This window comes from Paramisgurnus dabryanus, chromosome 23 (assembly GCF_030506205.2).
Source record: "Paramisgurnus dabryanus chromosome 23, PD_genome_1.1, whole genome shotgun sequence".
Classification (NCBI taxonomy): domain Eukaryota; kingdom Metazoa; phylum Chordata; class Actinopteri; order Cypriniformes; family Cobitidae; genus Paramisgurnus; species Paramisgurnus dabryanus.
In genome coordinates this window covers 26,487,010-26,511,455 of record NC_133359.1, presented here as the reverse complement: position 1 = coordinate 26,511,455, position 24,446 = coordinate 26,487,010, and the positions used below count along the sequence as shown (strand labels likewise).

Genomic DNA, 24,446 nt, shown 5'->3' with positions numbered 1-24,446 from the left:
TCATAATCAAGGATTGGAACTAACCGTTTTATAATAACACATAACCTGAGATGTATAGCCTTTATAGAAAAACTGGGAACGTAATGTTAACGTTTAGCCTACTTGATGCAACAGAAGCCTATATTTGTTTTAGTTCTATATTTGTACTGTAATGTCAGTATTGTCGCTTAACTAAGATGTTTCACTTGAAATTATCTGCTACCAGAATATGGAATAGAGAGAATAAACTGACACTTTTCAAAGTCTGTGATTGTAGCGCCTTTTAGCGGTAAAAGGTAGCAAATGCACGCGTCTACATCTGTGGAACGTTGCATTTCTGCTATGGCTGCCTTTCTGATTTTCTGTCGAATTTGAACCACTGAATTTAAAATAGTGGTTAATAAAATGGACCAAAAATTGCCTGTCGAATATTATTTTGTATTTTTAGGTTGTATATTTAAACTTATTTACTGCATATTTTGGAAGTGAAATATGAAAGGTGAATATGGATTATTTATTTATTTTTATATTGAAAATGTGTGTTTCAGCCCATTACATTGCAAGCCCTATAAAATATAATGCATTAAAATGCAATTTTTCAAGTAGTGCAATCCAACAGGCTTTTTTGTTTGAAAACATTTGGCATTATTTTACTTCCAAACAATTAATCCAGGCCCCTCATTCCGAGCAATTTTTAAAGGGGCCATGGCACAAGACTTTTTTAAGATGTCAAATAAATCTTTGGTGTCCCCAGAGCACATATATGAAGTTTTAGCTCAAAATACCATATATATAATTTATTATAGCATGTTAAAATGGACACTTTGTAGGTGTGTGCAAAAATGGGCCGTTTTGGGTGTGTCCTTTAAAATGCAAATGAGCTGATGAAATTCAAACACTGATCACAATGATGGTGGTTTGTTGCAATTAAAACTCAATTGTGCTTTTCTCTGCACTAAATGGCAGTGCTGTGGTTGGATAGTGCAAAATAAGGGGTGGTATTATTATAATAAGAGCTCCTTATGACATCATAAAGAGAGACAAATTTCAATGACCTATTTTTTCATGTGCTTGTAGAGAATGGTTTACCAAAACTAAGTTACTGGGTTGATCTTTTTCACATTTTCTAGGTTGATAGAAGCACTGGGGACCCAATCATAGCACTTAAACATGAAAAAAGTCAGATTTTCATGCCAAGGCAAAAATTCCAGAAGTCTATTCTGATTGGTTGATAACTTTTGACACGCAACATCTAAGCGAGAAGAGGCGGTTCGTAAGAGCACTGTGTATAGACCATAGACTGTAAAAAAGATATATATATATATATATATATATATATATATATATATATATATAAATATATATATATAAATATATATATATATATATATATATATATATATATATATATATATATATATATAAAACATACACATAACAATAAAAAACATTAACCAGTCCTCCATCTGCTGGTTAAAATGTATAATACAATGGAATGAACAACAATTATTATTATTCACACTTTGGGTCACAGCGGGGACAAAGGGCCATTTGTTCTTGACTCTTGTGACCAGGGGAATACTTTTAGTTAATAGCTTAAAATTTAGTCAAATCTATTAAGTATGTAATATAAGACCTGAGTCATATCAAAGCACTTTATTTATTTAGTAGTTTCAACAGTCCCAATAATGAAATGAAACAACAGCTAGTCTATTTATTTAAGGATTGTTTTTACTATTTATTCTGAATCATGTTGAATTTCATGTTTAAAGTGGTTGTGTTAAGGTCAGAAGTTATCAGGTCCAGGAGAAAAGGCACTTACAACAAACACATACACATTTCAAAAGTAATAAAACACGTTTTGATGTCTATAAACACAGAAATGAAACAAGATTCATCTCACATACATGCAAAAAACAACGGGCAAATAAATACAAGCACTCTCTACTATCAACATGATTTTTACCTGATGTGCCTCTCCACTACCATCACTGTCTATACTTAGAAAAATAGCATAAAACCAAGCACAAAAATACAGCAAATACATGGAGGAGTAGCAAGAGTTATCTGATTTTCTTATGAACTCTGTTATTAAACATATATAAAACTTTTTTTTAATTAAAAATAGCTCTTTATAAAACACTCAAATGATAAATCAGCGCAAGATTTGCAAACAAACCTTTTGTTAAGTGCTTCAAATGTCCTTCAAATCTTGTCACATCTGAGTGTTTTTTTATGCATGTAAACTCTATTTTAAGCTTAAAAACATTCGATTAAACTTTATCATTGATTGATCATGACTGATCAATTAGCTGGTGATAAAATCCCATTGGTCTATAAAGAATGGGAACTATGCATCGCATATAAGTTGCTTTGGGTAAAAAAATGTATCGCTTTATAATTATCTAATTTTGTCTGTGCAATATGGAGGTCTTTGCGAGAAACAGGATCTATTAAAGTATCTTGTATGTGAATGAGCATCTGTACGGTTCAGGATCAATGTGAAGAGCTGCGGTCATTGGCAACATCCTGCAGGCGTCTGAGCAGTGCTGTCTGATTCTCCTGACAAAGTCTCTTTGCGGGAGACTGTTGCTCTTCCTCCAGGGCAATGCTTCGCTTCTTCGTGGGCGTCTCGCCCGTCCGGATCATATTGTTAATTTCTCGAAGGCGCTGAGAAGGAAAAAGAAGGAATTGGGTTTAGATTTTCTTAGGAAAGGTGTTGGGAAATTCTGGAGCTGTGATGTGGTTGTTATATGTAGGTGTTATGATGCTAGATGATTTTATGAAACTGCATTTTGATGACGTAATATAAATCCGACCTCCATGAACGTGAACAAAAAGTAATAATTCACTTGTCTTACATTAGACGGGCTGGAGCTGATGTAGTAGAAGACTTTGTCTCGAGGTGTGTGAGGGCTGGAGCTCTTGTGAGGAGATATGTAGATGGAGTGACTGTGGGAAAGGAGGACACGGCGTGGAGAGCCAATCCGGAGTGACGGATACGGACAAATGGGAGGAGCTTCAGCCTGCAAATAAAAAACACACAATTATAAATATAGCTGCAAGCAGCAATTCAAGCCAACAAGAGCAAGAAAGGAAATAAAGTTAAGTTGGGTTTACTTAGGATAAAGAGCCTACCCCCATGTCTCTACGTTTCTATGACTTTAGGAGTTGCAAAATTGTTGCTAGGGTACTCTGTTGGGTTGCTAGGGAGTGAGTTGGCCACGAAAGGAATCATCCATGATTATTTATGATTTTAGATGTAATTGTGCAGTCGTTTTAAGCGTGACCACTAGGTGGCGCTATGATGAAACTTGCATGAAACCTCAGATATTCACGATTGTTTTTCAAACTCAAAACCTGCCATGTTTGGTATTGTTGGACTCGGCAACAATTCAGGCCTCTAATGAATCAACTCCCATGACAATACGTCAATCGCTGCCACAGTTATAGTCATTTAAATCATTTTCTGATCACTAGGTGGCATGGTTGCAAAACTGTGCATGTACCGTTGCCATCACATTTACCAAGTATCGTGTCAATATGCATACATTTTGTAAAGATAGAGCCTCAAATACATACAAAATAAAAAAATTGCATTTTCATCCATTTCCGATGGGAATTTTGAGGTTTCGTCATTAGTATCTAGTCCAGAAGCTATATGTTTAGGTGAAAAAAGTTTTGAGGCGCTGGACTAAACATAAGGCAAAACCTGGCATGTTTGGAATCATTGGACTCGGCAATGATTCAGGACTACAACAAAACAAGTTGCATGAAAATACATCAACCACAGCCCAAGTAATAGACTGTCATCCTAAGTACCGTGTAAATAAATGCAAGTTTGGCGAAAATACAGCCTCAAATCCGTTTTTTCCCACTCTACGAAAAATTTGTTGATGCGGTATACAAAAAAGGATTGCAGAATCTACACAAATTCCATATCTTTTACATGACTGCTGTCACGTTTAAGATCTATGGCCTGTTAAATAAAATCATAACACACCTTCCTTTAACAAACAGCACAATCAAGCCAACAAGTGTTTGCTTGCTCAATCAAATAGTGTGGGATGAGTTACATCCAAATTTATATTGGGGCGGTTTCCCATACACGGATTAGACTAGTCCTAGACTCAAATAAATGTAAGAGCATCAGTGCCCTTAGTTTTGCCTCAAAATGCACACAAGTAATGCTTTTAGTAAAACTAGTTATATTCCCTAATTAAACTAAGGCCTAGTCCTGGCTTAAGCTAATCCCTGTCCGGGAAACCACCCAATAATGTATAGAATTAATAAAAACGTGATCTCCAAAAACCTTTTCAATACAAATTGACTACCAAATATGTCAGCTCAGTAAGACAACACAGGGTAAACTGGATGACCACAACTGGGTTGATGGTTAAGCAAAATTGTTTGTCAGTGAATGAATACTTCTCAACAGATCATGTATAGTGCATTGTAGTCACCCCGTTTTTCAGCGAGTTCCTGGAGTAACGCAGGGCAAACTGTTTGATCTGTTTGATGTAGATGTTATTGTAGAAACGGATGAGGTCTCCTCTCTCTTCTTCTTGCTCCTGGGCTCCGAGGGCCCTGGTCGGGGTGGACGGAGCGCTGCTGGGGTGGGGAATAGGAAGAGTGCTGCTGGATCGCATGGGCACCGGACTGCTTTCACCACTTGCTGGAAAACAGACAAAAAGAAACTGCTATTTACTAAAGCAAAAATATAAACACTTATGTTCTTACGCCTGCATGCTCACCGCTCCACAGATGTGGCACATTAAGATGGTGATTAGACAGCATGATTATTGCACAGGTGTGCCTTAGGCTGGCCACAATAAAAGGCCATTCTAAAATGTGATGTTTTGCTGCATTGGGCAGAGTCCAAAACCATTTGCCTCACGCACTGCATCACATCTCCTTTGCATAGAGTTGATTGGGTTGTTGATTGTGGACTGTGGAATGTTGGTCCACTCCTCTTCAATTGCTGTGAGAAGTTGCTGGATATTGGCAGGAGCTGAAACACGCTTTTGTATACGCCGATCCAGAGCATCCCAAACATGCTCAATGGGTGACATGTCCGGTGAGTATGCAAGCTATGCAAGAACTCTTTTCAGCTTCCAGGAATTGTGTACAGATTCTTGCAACATTATCATGCTGCAACATGAGGTGATGTTTGTGGATGAATGGCACAACAATGGGCCCCAGGATCTGGTCTTAGTTTCTCTATGCATTCCCATTTACCATTTGGGAAGGAGGCTGATAAGTTGAATAAGGTGTTTTAAATAAGGAGACATCTAAAACTTTCTTGGAGGAAGTTGGCAGGACCAGGATTGGGAAGCACTGTTCTATGACATACATCTATACCATAACCCCACCACTGCCATGGACCACTTGATTCACAATGTTCACATCAGCAAACCGCTCACCCACATGCTGCCTGCCATCTTCCCTGTACAGTGAAAACCAGTGATTCTTCTGTGAACAGAACATCTCTTCTCTTTATGACGACAAACTGCAGTCAGGTCGAGACCTCGATGAGGACGACGAGCATGCAGATGAGCTTCGCTGAGATGGTTTCTGAAAGTTTGTGAAAAAATTCTTTGATTATGCAAATTGATTCTTGCAGCAGCTGTCCTCAGACAATCTTGGAGGTGAAGATGCTGGTTATGGAGGATGTGGAGGTCCTGGGCTGGTGTGGTTACACGTGGTCTGTGGTTGTGAGGCCAGTTGGATGTACTGCCAAATTCTCTAAAGTGTCTTTGGAGAAATTAAATTCACGGGCAAAAGCTCTGGATGACATTCCTGCAGTCAGGATGCCAGTTGCATGCTTCATCAAAACTTGTGACATCTGTGGCATTGTGCTGTTTGGTAAAACTGCACATTTTTGTGGCTGCCTAACTGTGCGTTCACACCAGGTGCGAAAGAGGCAGCAAAAACATACTATTAGTACATAGTTGGACGCTTGAACTAGATTACTCGCTTCATTCGCACGTGAAATTCTAGTCATTCGAGACTTCACGCATAAATTTACATCATGGGCTTGAATAGCTCAAATTGCGTAAACTTACCAGATTGTTCAACCTCCTCACTCTTCCAAAAAAGATCCTTTTAATTCCTGTAAAAGTACGAAGATGTCTCGTGTAGTGATGATGATTGTCCTCCATTGTTGTTTTGTTTTTCAGCCTTCACTCGCTTCCTGTAATCACGTCACTGCTAGAACAAGCTCCTGATTGGTTAACGCGGCGCGAAAATCCACCAAAATTCAGATTTTGCAACTTTTCGATTTTTCCATCTGCACGTTCTGTGCCTTCTGCGCCATTTGCGCTTACTGTGCCGCATGATCCCTTTTCGCATTGACTTAACATGTAAATCGCACGCGCTTGCCGCCTCTTCCGCGTCTGGTGTGAATGCACCATAAGGGTACACCTGTGCAATAATCATACTGTCTAATCAGCATCTTGATATGCCACACCTGTGAGGTAAATGGATTATCTCGGCAAAGGAGAAATGCTTACTAACACAGATTTAGATAGAGTTGTCAACAATATTTGAGAGAAATAGGCCTTTTGTGTACATAGAAAAAGTCTTAGATCTTTCAGCTCACGAAAAATGGGTGGAAAAACAACAGTGTTGCGTTTATAATTTTGTTCCATGTAAAAACATTGCAAATAATGTAGCCAGAATGTAAAAAAATGAAGAAACTAAAGCACACATTAGGGGGTGCCGGGATCCATGTCACTGCCACATAAGGGATGTATTCAGGTCCAAGAACTCACAAGGGACCCAAGTTTGATTGTGATCCACAATTACTTCCCATTCATCTTCCGTGCACTTTGAGGACTTTGCTGAAAATGTGCCGTTTAATGGATTCTGCCAGCAAACCGGTATTTCTTAATGGCACAAGACCGGGATCAAGTGGATTTGAAGCAACATTATTTGATAAATACGAGCCGAGAGCACTTAAAGAGGTGGCGTTTAGTGGCATCTCATCTCTTCATATCGCACCTGGTTAAGGATTTAAGTTTGCATATAAGTAAGATACATGGTTTTACGCTTTAGTACACATAAAGTGGCGTTCAATTTTCCTTAACAGTGTAGTTTGAATGTAAAGCATGTGTTACCTTGTTCTTGTGCTCCCTCTGCTGGTGAGCCGTGTCTCTGTGTGTTTTCACCGTTCCCAGAGTGACGTCTCTTCTTTCCAGTGATCAACACACTTCTGTACACCTGAAAAGACATCATCACCTCCGTTAAACTTATCGTATGATCAACTTCACCAGTATCTCATGAGAGAAATTAAGTGTAACTCACACTGCTGCTGGCTTGAGGTTGAGATCTGTAGCACTTCATGATGTTCTGAAAGGACTTTTCCTCTTTAGTGACCTAAAAAAATGAACACATGGTTTAAAAAACTACTTTAGTCAAACACAAAATGTCAGTTTGCTTAAAACTGAGCAAAAATCAACTTACACCTGACATCACCACTTTTGGTTATACACAGCTGCCACAAAATCATTGAATATAGCTACGAAATATGATTTGCACAATAAATAGTGTAAATATTTAGATATAAACACCTTAGTCATGACGTAAATGGCACACATGAGCAGTTGGTCTAGATGGCGATCCATCATGAGTTCAGTGCAATGCACGAGTGAATACTCAAAACACGTCCAGATCTTCCTGCGCAGATCTGTACTGATGTCCAGTTTAGCACACAGGTCTCTGAGACGCACACTAGCAAGGTGATACACCTGACAAAGTTGAAGTAAACTGTGTTATTTCGGATTAAATCATTTAAATAATAACAAAATTAACAACGGGGGATCTTTGTACCTTGCGGAAGAACAGAGAAAGCGACCCTGTCTTCTGTGAACGACTGGTGGGTGTTCCCTGCTGAGGGATCTTTCTGTCCTGTTTGGCAGGAGTGGGATTGTTTTGGACTGGGGCTGGGGGGGTGGCAGTCAGCTGTTGGGTGGTCAGAGTGCCCGTCAGAGTCTGGGCACTAAAGGTCGGCAGTGCCCCACCGCTCTGCCCCGTCACATTCACTTGCACTGGGATAAATGTGATGCCTCCGCTCTCATTGGCTATTCCTACAGATGATAAACATAAATGTTGATAACAATTTAAAAGATAAAGAGTAGCAACTATATTTATAGTGATACAGTATTGTGCAAAAGTGGTTTAAATGATTTGTGTGCTATATTAGAAGCATTCATAAGTCACACAATAGCTCTGTCTAATGGGGCATACACACAAAACAAGAATTCAACAATTTGCGCAAGAAGATTACATACAAAGTCAATGCAAATACGCGAATATACGCAAACTCGGGTGAGGCGTTGCGAATGGAGTGTAAAGGGTGCCGCGATTGCAGGGAAAATTTGCTATTTATATATAACATTTTGCATGTTAAATCCAGCAAGTGATCTAAAGCGAGAGCTTCGCGTTTGGTGTGTACGCAGCATAAGGAACAGAAATGATCACATACACATTTTTGTACATTTTAATGCACCTTGAACAGGTATGGTGACCGTCTGGCCGTTGTTTGCTGTGACAGTAGCTGTTGCCATGGTGACCACAGTCTGTCCGGCTGGGATGGTGGTGACCAAAGAGGGCTGAGCTGGCTTGACAGGCTGGGCAGGATCAGAGGTGGACTCTCCGTCGATAAAAAGTCGGCGTCGAGCCGTACCTGTAGGGGGCGAACTGTAGCGCTCGTGAAGCGTGGTGGGGGATGGAGAAACACCTAAAAAGGTCCGATTAAAATAACAGTGTTTCAGTTTATTGGGTAAATAAAAGGTACAGAAACGAAGGTAAGAACCAGTATAGGTACCTTTCGCTGCTGCTGTGATGTTGGCACTAAACTCCCTCTTGTTTGGAGTAAGTGTGCTGTTTCCTGAACTGTCCTCCAGGTGTTGAGGAGGCATCACCTGTCAAGCATATAAACAATTTCTTATAATCTGCCTAATATGATGAAATATGACATAACTACTTATGATGTCCATGTAGTTATGCAGTTTTATTGTTCTGACCTCCTGGCAGGCAGGAACGCAGTTCTTGGCTTCTCGGATGCTGTCCCACAATGGAGAATTTCCTTTCCACGCCAAACAGTCCAGTACTTGCTCCTCAACATGGTTAAGATGTTTGACCACTTCCCGGAACAGACCCTCCTCCGCCCGCACCAGCACCTCAATAACCTGAGACACAGACAAAGACTTCTAATATATACGTCCCATTAATTAGTAGTTTACTACCTCTATATAATCACATACCTTATAGAAGTGATAAGCAGGGAGGTCAAAGATCTGTAAGACTCGTGGGAACTCTCCTGGGGGTCGATATGAGAAGATGACAATCTCCAGACAGCAGGCGATTAGAGATCGATGAAACACGTCCTGCTGTAGAATGCCCTGAGACACACAATACTATACTCAGTACATACTCATAAGAGATACAACATCATTGATTGGCAAATTTCTTTTTGACGGAATGTGAAACTTACAGACAGATCCACATCCCCAAGGCGTTTCTTCTCTTGGGTGATTATTGCTTCCAGTGATTTGTAATACAGAGCTTCAGCCAGACAGAAATACTTCACTGCAACATCTGTGCGATAGAATGGCCAAATGAGATATTTGTGTTTGAATGGAGTCATGAGCTACAAATTAAACCACAAAGAAACAATGAGCAATATGTGACATGAATGTGCATACCTCTGGCCAGCCTCTTGTTCTCTTCGCCTGTGCCCTCATAATTCTGAAGAAACATCTCTGACATTTCTTTCAGTCTGGCTGCTATAGACTCACTGGGGTCTCTCACACAAGATCTGTTTAATTTTAAACAGAAAATACCGTTTAAGTGAACAGTGAATCTTAACTGCAATCTCAGTTCACGGAAATAAAATAAATTACGTTTTATTGCGGCATCACTGGCATTCTTGGTATCAAAATTCACTGGAATCATTGCATTGTAGTTTACTGGTGAAAACACTGAAACCAAAACCAACTTTAATTCCTAATATATTGGTTTATTAGTACAGTATTACTCCTGCAAAATGAAATGGAAGTAATTCCGGTGAGTTGTTATAGCAGTGACTACAGTAAAGTGTGATTGGCGTGACTCCATTGAATTGTGATGACAGTGTGAAGGAAGTGATTCCAGTGAATTGTGATGGATAATGATGTTGATCAATTATGATGGCAGTGATTCCAGTGAATTGTTATGGATGTGACTACAGTAAATTGTGATTGGCATGACTCCAGTGAATTGTGATGGCAGTGACTACAGTAAAGTGTGATTGGTGTGACTCCATTGAATTGTGATGGCAGTGTGAAGGAAGTGATTCCAGTGAATTGTGATGGATTGTGACTTTGATGAATTGTGATGGTAGTAAATTGTGATGGACAGTGACTCTGGAGAATTGTGATGACAGAGATTCCTGTGAACTGTGATGGCAGTGACTCCAGTGTACTGTGATGGCAGTGATTCTGGTCAATTGTGATGGCAATGATTCCAGTAAATTGTGATTGGCATGACTCCAGTGAATTGTGATGGCAGTGAAGTGTGATGTAAGTAATTCCAGTAAAGTTTGATGAACAGTAACTCTGGTGAATTGTAATGGCAGTGATTCCAGTGAATTGTGATGGTACTGATTCTCGTGAATTGTGATGGCAGGTATTCCAGTGATTTGTGATGGGAGTTACTGCTGTGGATTGTGATGGCAATAATTCTGGTGAAATGTGATGGCGTGATTCCAGTGTGCTGTGATGACAGAGATTCCTGTGAACTGTGATGGCAGTGACTCCAGTGTACTTTGATGGCAGCGATTCTGGTCAATTGTGATGATGACAATGATTTTAGTGAATTGTGATGATAGTGACTCCAATGAATTATGATGGCAGTGATTCTGGTTAACTTTAATGGGCGTGACTCCAGTACACTACAGTGATGGCAGTGATTTTGGTGAATTGTGATGGCAGTTATTCTGGTGAACCATGATGGCAGAGATTCCTGTGAACTGTGATGGCAGTGACCTCAGTGTACTGTGATGACAGTGATTCCTGTGAACTGTGATGGCAGGGACTCAGGTGTACTGTGATGGCAGCAATTCTGGTCGATTGTGATGACAGAGATTCCAGTGAATTGTGATGTCAGTGTTTCCAGTGAACTGTGATGCCAGTGATTTTCATGAATTGTGATGGCGGCGATTCTCGTCAATTGTGATGGCAGTGATTACTGTGAACTGTGATGGGCGTGACTCTGGTTAATTGTGATGGCAGTGACTCCAGTAAATTGTGATGGCACTTATTCCAGTGATTTGAGATGGGAGTGACTGCAGTGAATTGTGATGGCAGTAATTCTGTGACTGTGATAGGCGTGACTCAAGTGTACTGTAATGACAACAATTCTGGTCAATTGCGATGGCAGTTATTCCTGTGAACTGTGATGGGTATGACTCTGCTTAATTGTGAAGTGTGATGAAATGTATTAAGTGAAATGTGAGGCCAGTGATTTAAGTGACTTGTGATGTCAATTATTCCAGTGATTTGAGATGTCAGTTATTTTGGTGAATTGTGATGGCAGTAATTCTGGTGAACTGTGATGGGAGTAACTCTGGTCAATTGTGAATTGTGATGGCAGTGATTCTGGTGAATTGTGACGCAAGTGATTTCGGGTAAATTGTGATGGTAGTGATTCCATTGAATTGTGATGGCAGTGATGATTGAATTATGATGGTAGTGACTCCAGTTACCTGTGATGGCAGTGATTCCAGTGAATTGTGATGGCAGTGATTCCTGGGTTTGATTCCAGTGAACTGTCTGTGAATCTTTTGGTGTTTTAAGCAGAATGCAGGAGAATCTAGTTTAAAATGGTATTACCTGAATGCGTCTCTGAGTCTCATGCTGGGTCTGTATTTGAATCCTGTCAGTAAAGTGTGCAGGCGACCCACACTCTGCATCGCCGTTGAAACAGGGGTACCGATGTTGCTGTGCAGCACGTACCTCCTTCCCGTGAGCGGAGTAGACACTCTAAGAGCAGATGACTGGAAAACAAACGCAATCTTTAATTATATCACAAAATGACATCATTACTGTTCATAAACATAAAGAGATTCGACGTGTATTTATTTGTTCTGGTACGTTTGGTAAACATACTGTCAGAGAGTTCTGGGGGGTGTTGGTGATGCGCTCCTGATTCTCTATCCCCTCATATAAACAGGATCCTGGGGTACCAATGTCTTCTCCTGCCGCTTCTCCTAAAAATATTCTCTCATCCAGAGAACCGGACGATAACACATGTTCTTCATACACACGGTTCAGAGATGTGCTAGAAAAGAGAAAAGAAACATGAGATTTAAGAGAAAGATCTTTACATTAAATTTGTTTAACTATAAATAACTTACAGACTGTCACTGAAGTTCACCGGCTCTAAGAATCCTGTCAGCGTGTCTTCTTTGCCTTTCAAAATCTGTTTACATGGAAGACGGTTGCATATAACAAAAAAAATGTATTATTTAAACTTAGTTTTAGGACGATGCGAAATGTTACTCACAAGAAACTTTTTCAATGTGTTAAAAACTTTGTGTGATGTATTGATGTCTATACTATTTGCAGTACCTTGCGCTCAAAGAGTTTCTTGATGAAGGGTTTCCAGAAATGCTCTTTCACACCTTTGGCTTCCAGCACCAGACCATCATGCAGTTCACACAACTGTTCAATGAAACATAATGAGCCCGGGCCTGGTTTATAATCTTTACTGCTGAAGTCTTCCGGCAGCGCTGGGTACAGAAACACACAAACATCTGTCATAACCTACTGTCTGGACTGAAGAAATTATATGTTCTCTGCTTTTTGATGCATGTGTGTGTGTGTGTGTGTGTGTGTGTGTGTGTGTGTGTGTGTGTGTGTGCGTGTGTGTGTGTATGGGTGTGAGAGTGTTTATGGGTGTCTGTTATAAGTGTGTGTGTGTGTGTGTGTGTGTGTGTGTGTGTGTGTGTGTGTGTGTGTGTGTGTGTAACCTTTAAATGCAGGGTTAAGCAGGTCTTTACGACTGGAGCACAGGAGTGAATTGCAGTAAACCAGATCCAAAGCACACAAGAGAAGATGATACGAGTTCACCAGATCATCACTGATCATGGGGAAATTTCCTACAGACAAAATCGAGAGACAATAAAGAATAAATGATGAAAAAATAATAAGACAATACATATTAAATATATTCTATATATTGTATTCTATATATTCTACCATTTCAATTATAAGTATGCACTGCATAAAAATTATTTTCAAGAAAAAAAAATCTTAATATTTTTGTCTTGTTTTCAGTAAAAATATCTTTTTTATTAATTAATTAAGATGATTTTTCTTGATGAGCAAAAAGACCTAGTTTTTAGACCAAAACTATATAAATTTAAGTGATTTTGTGCAAAAAAACAAGCAAAACAATCTGCCAATGAGGTAAGAAAATTTTTCTAGATTTTTTCTTAGTGTTTAAGAAAAATTTTCAAGATTTTTTGCTTACCCCATTGGCAGATTTTTTTGCTTGTTTTATGCACAAAATCACTTAAATGTGATATTTTTGGTCTAAAAACTAGATTTATTTTCTTGGGTCTTTTTCAAGAAAAATCATCTTAATTTAAGAATTTTTAGATATTTTTACTGAAAACATGACAAAAATACTGAGAATTTTTTCTTGAAAATCATTTTTTGCAGTGTGTGTTTTTAGTAAAATTCTCTTTTTTGTTTTATTCTTTCAAAGACCAAAAACATCTATGCCAAATTCTTAAAAAAAATTATGTTTTTATTTGCATTTATTTACTGAAAAATAAAATGGGGAAAACCTGGTCAAAAAAAAGATGCAGTGTTTTCCGATCTTCAATGCTGCAGAGAAAACTATTTCAAATTAAAGTCTCAACAACAAAATACTAATGTTTTTACATGTATTTTAGGAAAAAAGTTGTTGGGTGACTTTATTTCACTCCCAAGGTTTGCTTTTGTTGAAATTTAACAGACACTGGACTAAAATGGTCAAAATAAATCTAGAAATGATTATTAAAGTCAAAGCTGGAGTTGTCTTTTCATTTTTTCAATGGCTGTATACTGTGTCATAAAAACAAAAAATTGTGGAATTTGCAAGAGACAACTTCTCACTTTGAGCACACGAATGCGTGTGTCATTTATTTTCAAAGGTAAACAACAGAAGAAACTCCAACAAGCGCTCATCAGCGTCATGCGTCATCACGCATTCTAAACATTTAAAGGGAACGCGATCCCTGAACAGTTATACAGAACTACTGTTAATAACAAAGGTGAATTATGTCTTTCACATTCACTACACACGTCCCCCCAGAATTCACCATAACAGTCAACGGGGAGGTGGGCGTATCAACCGACCACAACGACTGCGCTGTACCGGAGGTCGAGGAGACCCCAATGCAGCCGGTGTAACGTCATTACATGGAGGAGGGGCACAGAGTGTGGGAAACTTGGTTGGGACAGGAGCACGAGGCGGGGGCAAAGCCGGAGGCCGTCCACGTCGTGGGGGCTGGGCCAGGCCAATGGGCCTGTCCACATCCAAATGGGCTGGTTTAAGGCGGTCAATGGAGAGTCGCTCTGGTTTGCCACCCCTGTCCACCATAAAATGTTTGTCCCCTGTCTCCAGAACTCGGAATGGGCCCTCGTAGGGCGGGCGTAGCGGTCCCCTGTGGGCATCGTGGCGAATGAAAACATAGTCGGCTGTTTGAAGTCCTGCGGGGACGTGCGACTGAGGAAAGCCATGACGGGAAGTAGGGACAGGTGCAAAAAGCCTCGCATTATCCAGTAGATTAGACCGCTGGAGAGTAGCAGACCAGGGAACGGTGGCACTAGGGACGAAATCCCCTGGCACTCGCAGCGGCTGTCCGTAAACAAGTTCCGCCGATGAGGACTGAAGGTCCTCCTTTGGTGCAGTCCTGATGCCCAGCAGTACCCAAGGGAGCTTGTCGACCCAGTTGCCGTCTGTGAGGCTGGCACGCAGGGCAGCCTTCATTGACCTATGAAAACGTTCACAGAGCCCGTTAGCCTGCGGGTGATATGCAGTCGTGCGGTGGAGTTTCACTCCAAGGTTCTGTGCGACAGCGTCCCAAAGCTCAGACGTGAACTGCGCACCTCTGTCAGAAGAAATGTCTGAAGGGGCACCGAAACGAGCAATCCAGGTGCCAATAAAGGCCCGTGTCATCTCGACGGACGCCGCTGATGTCAGCGGCACAGCCTCAGGCCAGCGGGTGGTCCTGTCCACCATGGTTAACAGATACGTGAAACCTTGAGAGGAGGGTAAAGGACCAACCAGGTCCACGTTTACGTGGTCAAAACGCCTCTCAGGCACTGGGAACAATTCTAACGGGGCTTTAGTGTGGCGGTGTACTTTGGCCCGTTGGCACTCAACACAGGTGTTAGCCCAGTCCCTAACGTCCTTCTTGAGGCCGCGCCAAACAAATTTTGCTGCAACAAGTCTCTGTGAAGCTTTCGCACCTGGGTGGGAGAGACCATGGATGGCATCGAACACTTGTCGTCTCCAGCCCGAGGGAACGATTGGCCGAGGACTACCTGTGGAGATGTCACACAAGAGCGTTGTGCCGGCATCGCCAAAAACCATGTCCACAATCTGCAACCCAGTAGCCGAGGTTTTCAGATGTTGCACGTCTGGGTCTGTGGTCTGAGTAGTGGCCATGCGGTTGTAATCCAATCCAAGATGGACTGCCCCTGCCACGGCTCGTGATAGGCAGTCCGCCACGTGGTTGCTCTTACCGGCAACGTGCCGCAAGTCTGTAGTAAACTCGGAAATGTAAGACAGGTGCCGTTGCTGGCGGGCGGACCACGGCTCGGCCACCTTAGCCATGGCAAAAGTCAGCGGCTTGTGGTCTACAAAAGCAGTGAAGTGTCGGCCTTCTAGCAGGGAACGAAAGTGTCTAATGGCGAGGTAGAGACCCAACAGCTCCCGGTCGAAAGTGCTGTACTTCCGCTCACAAGGGCGCAGGTGACGGCTGAAGAAAGCCAACGGCTGCCAGGCCCCATCCACCCACTGCTCGTAGACAGCACCGACAGCATAATCTGAGGCATCCGAGGTGATAGCAATGGGGGCTGTAGGAGAGGGATGCGCCAGCATAGTGGCGTTTGCTAGTGCTGTTTTAGTGGCATCGAAAGCCTTGACTCTGCTCTCAGTCCAGTCCACAGCGTGTTTGGGTTTACCTTTCAGGGCCTCATGTAAGGGCCCCATAATCTGAGCGGCACGAGGGATGAAACGGTGATAAAAATTCACCATGCCGAGGAACTCCTGCAGGGATTTGACAGTAAGTGGGCGCGGGAACTGTACGATTGCCTCCACCTTTGATGGGAGAGGAACAGCTCCATCCTTAGTGACTCTGTGTCCGAGGAAGTCAATGGTGGAGAGACCGAACTGGCACTTGGTAGGGTTGACAATTAGTCCATGGTGGCTAAGTCGCTCAAAAAGGGTTTGGAGGTGTACCAGGTGCTGAGACTTGGACGTGCTCGCTACCAGGATGTCATCCAAGTACACAAAAAGGAAAGGAAGGTCCCGCAAAACAGAGTCCATGAGTCGCTGGAAAGATTGGGCAGCATTTTTAAGGCCGAACGGCATGCGCAGAAATTCAAATAGTCCAAACGGCGTAATCACCGCTGTTTTGGGAATGTCCAGTGGGTGTACCGGCACCTGATGATATCCCCGGACGAGGTCCACCTTGGAAAAGATCACCTTGCCAGCCAGGTGTGCTGAAAAATCTTGTATGTTCGGGACTGGGTATCGATCAGGTGCCGTTGCCTCGTTAAGCCGTCGGTAGTCGCCACACGGGCGCCAGCCGCCGCCAGGTTTGGGGACGATGTGGAGGGGTGATGCCCATGGGCTGTCGGATCTGCGTATTATGCCGAGGCGTTCCATGTTTGCAAACTCAGCCTTTGCAACAGCAAGCTTGGTCGGGTCAAGGCGCCGAGCGCGGGCATAAACGGGTGGACCTGTAGTGGCGAGATGGTGCTCCACACCATGCTTCACAGTAGATGCAGAGAAAGTAGGCCGAGTGAGGGCTGGGAAACTGGCCAGTAGACGGTGGAAATCATCGGAAACAGAGAGCATGCTAGACAGTCGCATGGGGTCTGCCTCACTGAGCGTGCATGTATAAGAACAAAACGTGGCGGCATCAATCAGACGGCGGTTCTTAACATCCACCAACAGTCCATGTGCACACAAAAAATCAGCGCCGAGGAGGGGAAAAGCAACCTTTGCGGTAACAAAGTCCCAACCAAACTGCTGTTCCCCGAAACACAATTCGACATACCTCGTTCCATATGTGCGGATGGGGCTGCCATTGGCAGCTGCCATAGGGGGACCGTGGCTGTCGGTCACCATGTCCAAACGGGATGCGGGCAGAACGCTCCTTTGTGCTCCCGTGTCGCACAGAAAACGGCGTCCTGAGATGCTATCGCGGATGAAAAGCAGCCTGCCTACTCGGCCGGCACTCATGGCCACTACTGAGCACCGGCCCTGGCATTTCCCGAAACACTGAAACTGCATGGTGGACGGCATTTGTTGGCCTTGGCTCCAAACTTTGCATGATAGAAACACAATCCTGATGGCTGCTGGGTGCCAGAAAACTGCTGCCGACGAGAAGTGGACGCAGCAATGAATGTGGAGTTGTCCCGTGTCACCGAAGAGATATGCGCGGGAAAAAGCGCGGACGCACAATGTCCCTGACTCGCCAGAAAAAATTTATCAGCCTCGTCAGCTAGTTTACGACAGTCAGTGATTGTGGTGTTGGCTAAAGCAGCTCTTACTTGGGAAGGCAGCTGGCGCAGGAAAAGCTGGATGAAAAGAAAATCAGGTTTGTGTTCGCCCAAAAGATCCAGCATACGGTCCATGAGCTCGGACGGTTTGCTGTCACCCAGTCCTTGAAGTGAGAAAAGCCTGCTGGCTCTCTCAGCGTCTGACAGTTCAAACGTTTTCAACAGGTGGGTTTTAAGTGCTGTATACTTCTCATTTTCGGGAGGATTTGTAAGAAGGCTCACCACCCTGGATGCTGTTGAATTTCCGAGAGCTGACACAACGTAGTAATATTTTGTTGTATCCGCGGTGATCTCACGCAGCGCGAACTGCGCTTCAGTCTGAGCGAACCATGCCGATGCTGACGATTCCCAGAATTCGGGGAGTTTGAGGGCGACAGCGTTCGTGGTCATGATCGCGTCGTGTCTCTGGATACGTCCAGCAGACTAATATCGGGGTCACCAGTGTGGAATTTGCAAGAGACAACTTCTCACTTTGAGCACACGAATGCGTGTGTCATTTATTTTCAAAGGTAAACAACAGAAGGAACTCCAACAAGCGCTCATCAGCGTCATGCGTCATCACGCATTCTAAACATTTAAAGGGAACGCGATCCCTGAACAGTTATACAGAACTACTGTTAATAACAAAGGTGAATTATGTCTTTCACATTCACTACAAAATAATGTTCACACTAGTTGTTATATTATTTTATGTTATGGATTCATTCTTCTTTGTGTTGCATCTTAAATTTCCGAATCTAAGTTTTGATTTTAAATCAGTTCAGTGGAAGTTGAAAAACATATACATACATGCACGCATGGACGCACACACATATATATATGACATCAGACAGTAAACCTAACCCTTTTTGTATATGACAGAAAGCTTAGTTTATTTAAAGTTATAGTTGGGTTGGAGAACTCTATGGTCTGCCAAACCTATTACAGAATAATTAAACGATTGTTTTCAACAGAAAAACACTACAACACTACATATATCGTATATCAATGCGACAGGCAGGCAGCTCTACATCATCTGCTTCAAAAACAGGAAAAGGCTGCAAAAAATGAAGTTGTGCTGTTAGGCCGCAGTGTTTAGATTTATAATTTCCTGTTTATATCTACATTTCAACAGTAACCTGCCTGTGCAGTGCAAAAAAAACCTTCATTGATCACTTATATAGCTCATGCAAATGAAATTGTGACTCATGAAATTTAAAATTTAAATTGTGACTTTTAGTTCATTTGTGCTCTTAAAAGTTTATAAAATAAAAATAAGAAAACCCTTCACTAGTCATTGACTAAACTTACCAGTCATGTTTGTAATTCATATGTGTAATAATGGCGTAAGCCACCAGTTTAGTACAATGTATAGTACAGTAAAACATAGTATTGTGCACAGCCTGTGGATTTTTTTATATGCATGGAACGCTCAGATGTCAAACTACATAAAAAAAATAATATGCAGTCTCACAATGTAATGCACTTAACTTGAACTTTCACTCCAATTAATGAATTATACATTATTTGATCAGACCGCCAAGGGGCGATTCACATTTTGTGTCTGTTGTGCGCGTAAATACGTTATCATGAATAGAGCCGCATGACAAGCGTGCTCAAATAAAAAGAGACGCGGTCACAACGTGCACATGGCACGGCACACTTTTTTTCAAGCTGTGGCGGTGACGCACCCAGTTGAAAATACTTTAAAGTTTCAGAACGCCATGTCGAAAGTGTGTTTGAAAGAAGGAGGGGAAGCAGCGCGGCCACATTATTAGCACGATTTTAGACGCGATATGTGAACCGGCCCTTAAAGGCCCACTGAATCTCCCTTGAAATGCGCTGCATTATTTGATGTTGTGATGTCATTTTAACATAAACAGGAAGTCAGTGCAGAACTATCGAGAAGTTTTAAAATTACGGATACCGTTTCGATTCAGTCCAGCAAAGCCGGATTTGAAAGTTTGTGAGCGCCACCGTTGCATTAAAATAAAGTCTAATAGAGTCCCGATTTAGATATAATATGAAACTGTTATTACAGAACAACAACAATGAAAACATTTATAATTCCGTTCACTTCCATAGTATTATTTTTTACTTGCTATGGAAGTCAATGGTGTCCCAGATCAGCTTTGTCACAAACATTCTTCAAAATATCTTTCTTTGTGTTCAGCAGAACAAAGAAATGTATACAACTTAAGGGGGAGTAAATGATGACAACGTTTTCATTTTTTGGTGAACTATCCCTTTAAGACTTTTACAAAACATTGGAAAGAAAAACACGAAAATAAAAATAAAGATGATAACTGCACTCCACTTACAGAATTAAAGATGCATAAAGAGTTCATGTGTTAATGTAACATATCACTGCATAACGAATGAATCATATTGTGTTTCACATATAACTTTACATATAAAACTAATGTAAATAAATGGCTACTGGTTATGTCTTTTTATATGTCCACCCAAACTGCTTTTGCTTAGAAATCCGTCAACACAGGAAAGAAAACTGCATTTGTAAACTGAGTTTTTAAAGAAACAAACAATCCCCTAAATAAGTTCACGAATACTGATGATATGGACATACAGTAAAAAAGATATTTATACTGTATACTACTAATCCAGATAAAATGCCTCGTGTACCATTACGCAAACAGGACCCCTGACTACTTTACATTTCATACAGTGTTAGAATTAAGTTGACTTACATGCAATTTTCCATTTTATTCCTCAGGTACAACCATTGACAGCGCGGCAGTGACATATCCTTGCATGAAGAAGTGCAGTATGAATGATATTTCTGCAAGGCATGCTTTAAGGGACACAGGTCGGCCCCTGCGGCCCAGCTGAGCTCCCTTACACACAGACAAGTCCTGACTTGTCATCTGATTTGGTTGCTATGATAAGTGACGCATAAGTTACTCATGAGGAAATAATGCGCTCGGTGTCCTTGTGCTCTGCAGGATTCTGCATGACTTTAACTAATAGAGAAGCATGGAAAGAAGAAGAAGAAGAATGTTTCATATTCATAAGTTTGGACTGGATTTTATTGCTTAACTCAACAATTAAACTCAATCAAATTTATCCGTAAACAAGCTAGTCTGCAAACTTCTGCATATGCATGTCTGATCATATGCAAGAAAATCTCACCGGCTGTGTCCCCAATGGCCTCTGACTAAATTAAACGTGCCTGCACAGGCCCGAATAATGAGCGCAGGTCACATGATCAAGCTTTCTGCACGCCCAGCCAATCACAGCACGTCTTTGTGTTAGACGCATAACCCTCTTGGCAGTGTGAGACCCTACGGGAGGAACAGTGTGCCGCCTCCTTACTCAATACAGCGGGAGTCCACAAACCCCTCACCTCCTCCTCTTCTGCTAATCTGTTCCAATGTAATTATCTCTCTAATGTCGCACGTCTGCCAAGCCCTTATTCAACATAATCACTCATGGAAGCATGCAGGGTCTGATTCAGACTCAAAACATGACTGCCGGCAAACAAACGTTTTTAATATTAGCTATTGAACATTTAAGATTATGTCTAAGGAGCCAACAATAAGTCTAGTCTACAAAGCTGTAAGATTAATCGCTTTAATGTTTTTACATTTTTGTAAGTCTTTTTGGATAAAAGCATCTGCTAAATACATATAAGTACATGCAAACTTTTTAGTAGTTTTTAAAGAATAACTGGATATTTCTTCTTATGGGCAATTCCATGCAAATGTTAACCTTAGCATGAAAAGTACGTTTTTATCCATACTGTTATCTTAGATGTAAATATTTGGTGGTTTAAATATCCATGCAAAGTCTCTGTTAAAGTTTTTAAAAACTTTTTTTTTAATTATTTTTCATAGTTAAGTGCAAATTTCAGAACTGTAACATCCATAACATTCTTTCTTAAAAATGCACACACAAAATGTAAATAAAATTAATATTAAATGTTCTTTGAAGAGCAATCCTTTCCCCATGCGTTTGACATTATTGCTTGTATGTGCATTTTAATACAATCAATATTGGCAATAAATGCATTCTCCGAGAATTTATATTTCAAGTTTTGACTGCAAACGTCACATCAATAATGCTGGAATTGTTCATATATCAAATTGTGCTATTTGGTTTATGTGGAGGTTAGCAAATAATACATAATTTACATACAGAAGTCATAAAGCTATAGAACTAAAACTGACAAGCTATTCAAATGAGCATGGTTGTGACCATGTTCACCACATACACCCATCATAACAATATAATTATTGTAAATACTATGTGTAATGGAAATAATGTGTAAAAATGTAAATATTACAATGTAATAAAATAAGGAGTTCAGACGCAAAGCCCTCTAAGTGCGTCAGAAATTTTTCTCACAAATGAGCATTTTTTATCACTCTCTTACGTTTAGGTTCAATAATTTCACTTTAATCGCAATGAAAATGTTATTAGTCATTAATTGAAATGCCCTATTTTCCACAAATGTCACTTAAGTAATTCCATTGGTATTTACCAAATCTGACTTTCTTTCACAGGATGGGACCTGGTCAAGAATATCCACATTTTAAAAGCTTTTTGATGCAAGAAACCTTGAGTAACACTATTTATTGTATATATATTATAATTTTATAGCATGACTAAAATTACTAAAGTGGAGTTCAGGGAACAATGCTGCAAAATTCTCTTTAAACACATATTTAGTCGATATTCAATAAAAGGTTTGTTAAATAGTTACCTTTAGCGTGTATGAACAGGACCCAGCAGAAGTTGAAGACCTCAGTGATGGTGCATGGATGTCGTCTGAAGACACAGAAAACATCAGAATCAGACCAAACCTCGTATGAACAACTCAAAACCAGGAGCTCAGAATATAGGCTAAAGGTGTCTGTTTTAACCAGGCCCTTGATTTTATGCTGTTTTATGTCAAATGTGTTTTTCTTGCAATGTTTAATCTTAAATAAATCATATGCATATATATTGTTGCATCCAATTTTTGGTATTTACTTATTTGTCAACCATAAATGCCTTAATATGTTATATAACAGTGTGACTAACATTGAAAATGATCCCAAAGCAATGAATGGGTTTGTTGCAAGTACCTCTGCTTCCTGCCCCTGTGCGTTCTGGGTAATTCATCAGTGGGCATCTTAAAGATGTCTTTGAAAATAGGCACATATTTCTTAAAGATGACAGATGTTACGGTAAAGTTTCTCTCGAGTTTCTCAGTGCTCTGCTGGAACTCCTTGGGTAGGTTGGCCATATCCTGCCATTTCTTCATTTTATTAAAAAACTCAATCAAACTGAAAAAAAAACAATTAATATTACAAAGACCGAACAATTATTGTTCATAACTAAGATGGATATTAAATAAATAGATCTAAATAAAAGTATTTTTATTCAAGCTATGTATTTCTGAGCTGTATGAGTGTCAATGGTAAAAGTAATGCACATGTCTGGAGGTCCAGCTGATCTGTACATTGTTTTGGGAACAACACAACATGTAGCTGTTTGTGTGTCTGCGCAACATTAAACCGTAAAGTGTTACATGAGTCTGTTTAGCAAACCTCTATGTTCATGATAAGGTAAAGTTTGCTGACCTCTGTTTTGAAGAGCGCAGTATTCTGGTCAGCGACACATAGTTGCCCTCCGCTGTGCCTTTACTTACTGTGGGCACTGAAGTCCTACAGGCCACATATAGAGCACATGCCAACCAGTGCAGTTCACTACCCTGCAGAGAGAAATAACACTTTACTTAATATCTGTCTAAACAATAAAGGGTCATGACATGAAGTGAGTCAAGTCAAATGTGCAGTACATTATGATGTGCATGTAAAGAATATGATTTGTTTTTTTTTCTGTAAAATGCCTTGGAGTATCATAAATACCATAATATTGCATTGTTATTATTCTGTACAATGGCATTGCCATCACTTTACCACAGTAACCGCAAAGAAAGACATCCTTATTATCAGTTTGTAAAGGTGTTCATTCAGATAACGCCACTGACGATGTCACACACGACGTCACTCATACCTACACGCGCAGAATTCTGCGCTCATGTCAAGTACACGATATGCGCACTTTTACACATTTCACAAGCACACGTGCACAAAAATATCATTGTGTTTAGCAAACGACTCACACTCAAGACATAACACAAATGTGATTCGTGCATGTATATGCCCAAGTCTTATGTGCAATGAGTAAGTACACATTACCTCGAGAGTGTAATTTTTGCTGATGTTTTCATAACTCCCCCATGCCCCGTTACTCGACTCCTCGTCCATATTCAGAGCTCGACACAGATCTTCAAATGCATGTCTAGTTTTCTGCAATGTATCTTCCTCGTCGCTCATTTTAGGGCTGTCGTGCGTAGATTTATAAAGATACGTGTGAATTTAACCGCTATTCATGTGTAAAGCGTACAGGAAAACCGATATTAAAAGAATAGGGCGAAATAAAAATGAAGCTACTTCATGACAGCGCGAGCTTCTGTACAGATCTACACAGTGTAGCCATTTAAATGTCCTTTGACTGACAGCTCGCTCCTGTTGTATTTGAGTTACGCAGAGTTCGAGCCGAAGCGAATAAAGTAACAAGATACGCCGAGTATTTGACGCAACTGCGAAAGCGAATTCCATTCTGTGCGCAAACCCCGTCACGCGGAAGTGGAGA

The 24,446-nt window shown here is 40.9% G+C and overlaps 1 protein-coding gene across 1 annotated transcript; it reads right to left on the bottom strand.

Moving 5' to 3' along the window:
• Positions 1-1,620: 1,620 nt before the first annotated feature.
• On the bottom strand, positions 1,621-24,363 carry rbl2 (retinoblastoma-like 2 (p130)). The gene is made up of 22 exons (XM_065297920.2): positions 23,990-24,363; positions 23,369-23,499; positions 22,871-23,071; positions 22,507-22,571; positions 12,992-13,120; positions 12,591-12,751; positions 12,377-12,441; positions 12,129-12,300; positions 11,853-12,016; positions 9,687-9,799; positions 9,476-9,579; positions 9,246-9,383; positions 9,006-9,170; positions 8,807-8,903; positions 8,489-8,719; positions 7,810-8,066; positions 7,551-7,727; positions 7,285-7,356; positions 7,098-7,200; positions 4,443-4,654; positions 2,841-3,005; positions 1,621-2,649 (listed from the first exon to the last, which is right to left on the bottom strand). The coding sequence occupies exons 1-22, from the start codon at positions 24,125-24,127 to the stop codon at positions 2,476-2,478; spliced, it is 3,234 nt and encodes a 1,077-aa protein (XP_065153992.2). The 5' UTR covers positions 24,128-24,363; the 3' UTR covers positions 1,621-2,475.
• Between the last annotated feature and the right edge of the window lie 83 nt (positions 24,364-24,446).

Bases quoted from the DNA above. Each gene is read 5' to 3' on its own strand.
- rbl2 (XM_065297920.2), bottom strand. From the start codon at position 24,127: ATGAGCGACGAGGAAGATACATTGCAGAAAACTAGACATGCATTTGAA. The intron at 9,580-9,686 runs GTATGCACATTC...TCTATCGCACAG, and splicing joins GAACAAGAGGCTGGCCAGAG to ATGTTGCAGTGAAGTATTTC. The intron at 3,006-4,442 runs GTGACTACAATG...TTTTATTTGCAG, and splicing joins GGAACTCGCTGAAAAACGGG to GCTGAAGCTCCTCCCATTTG.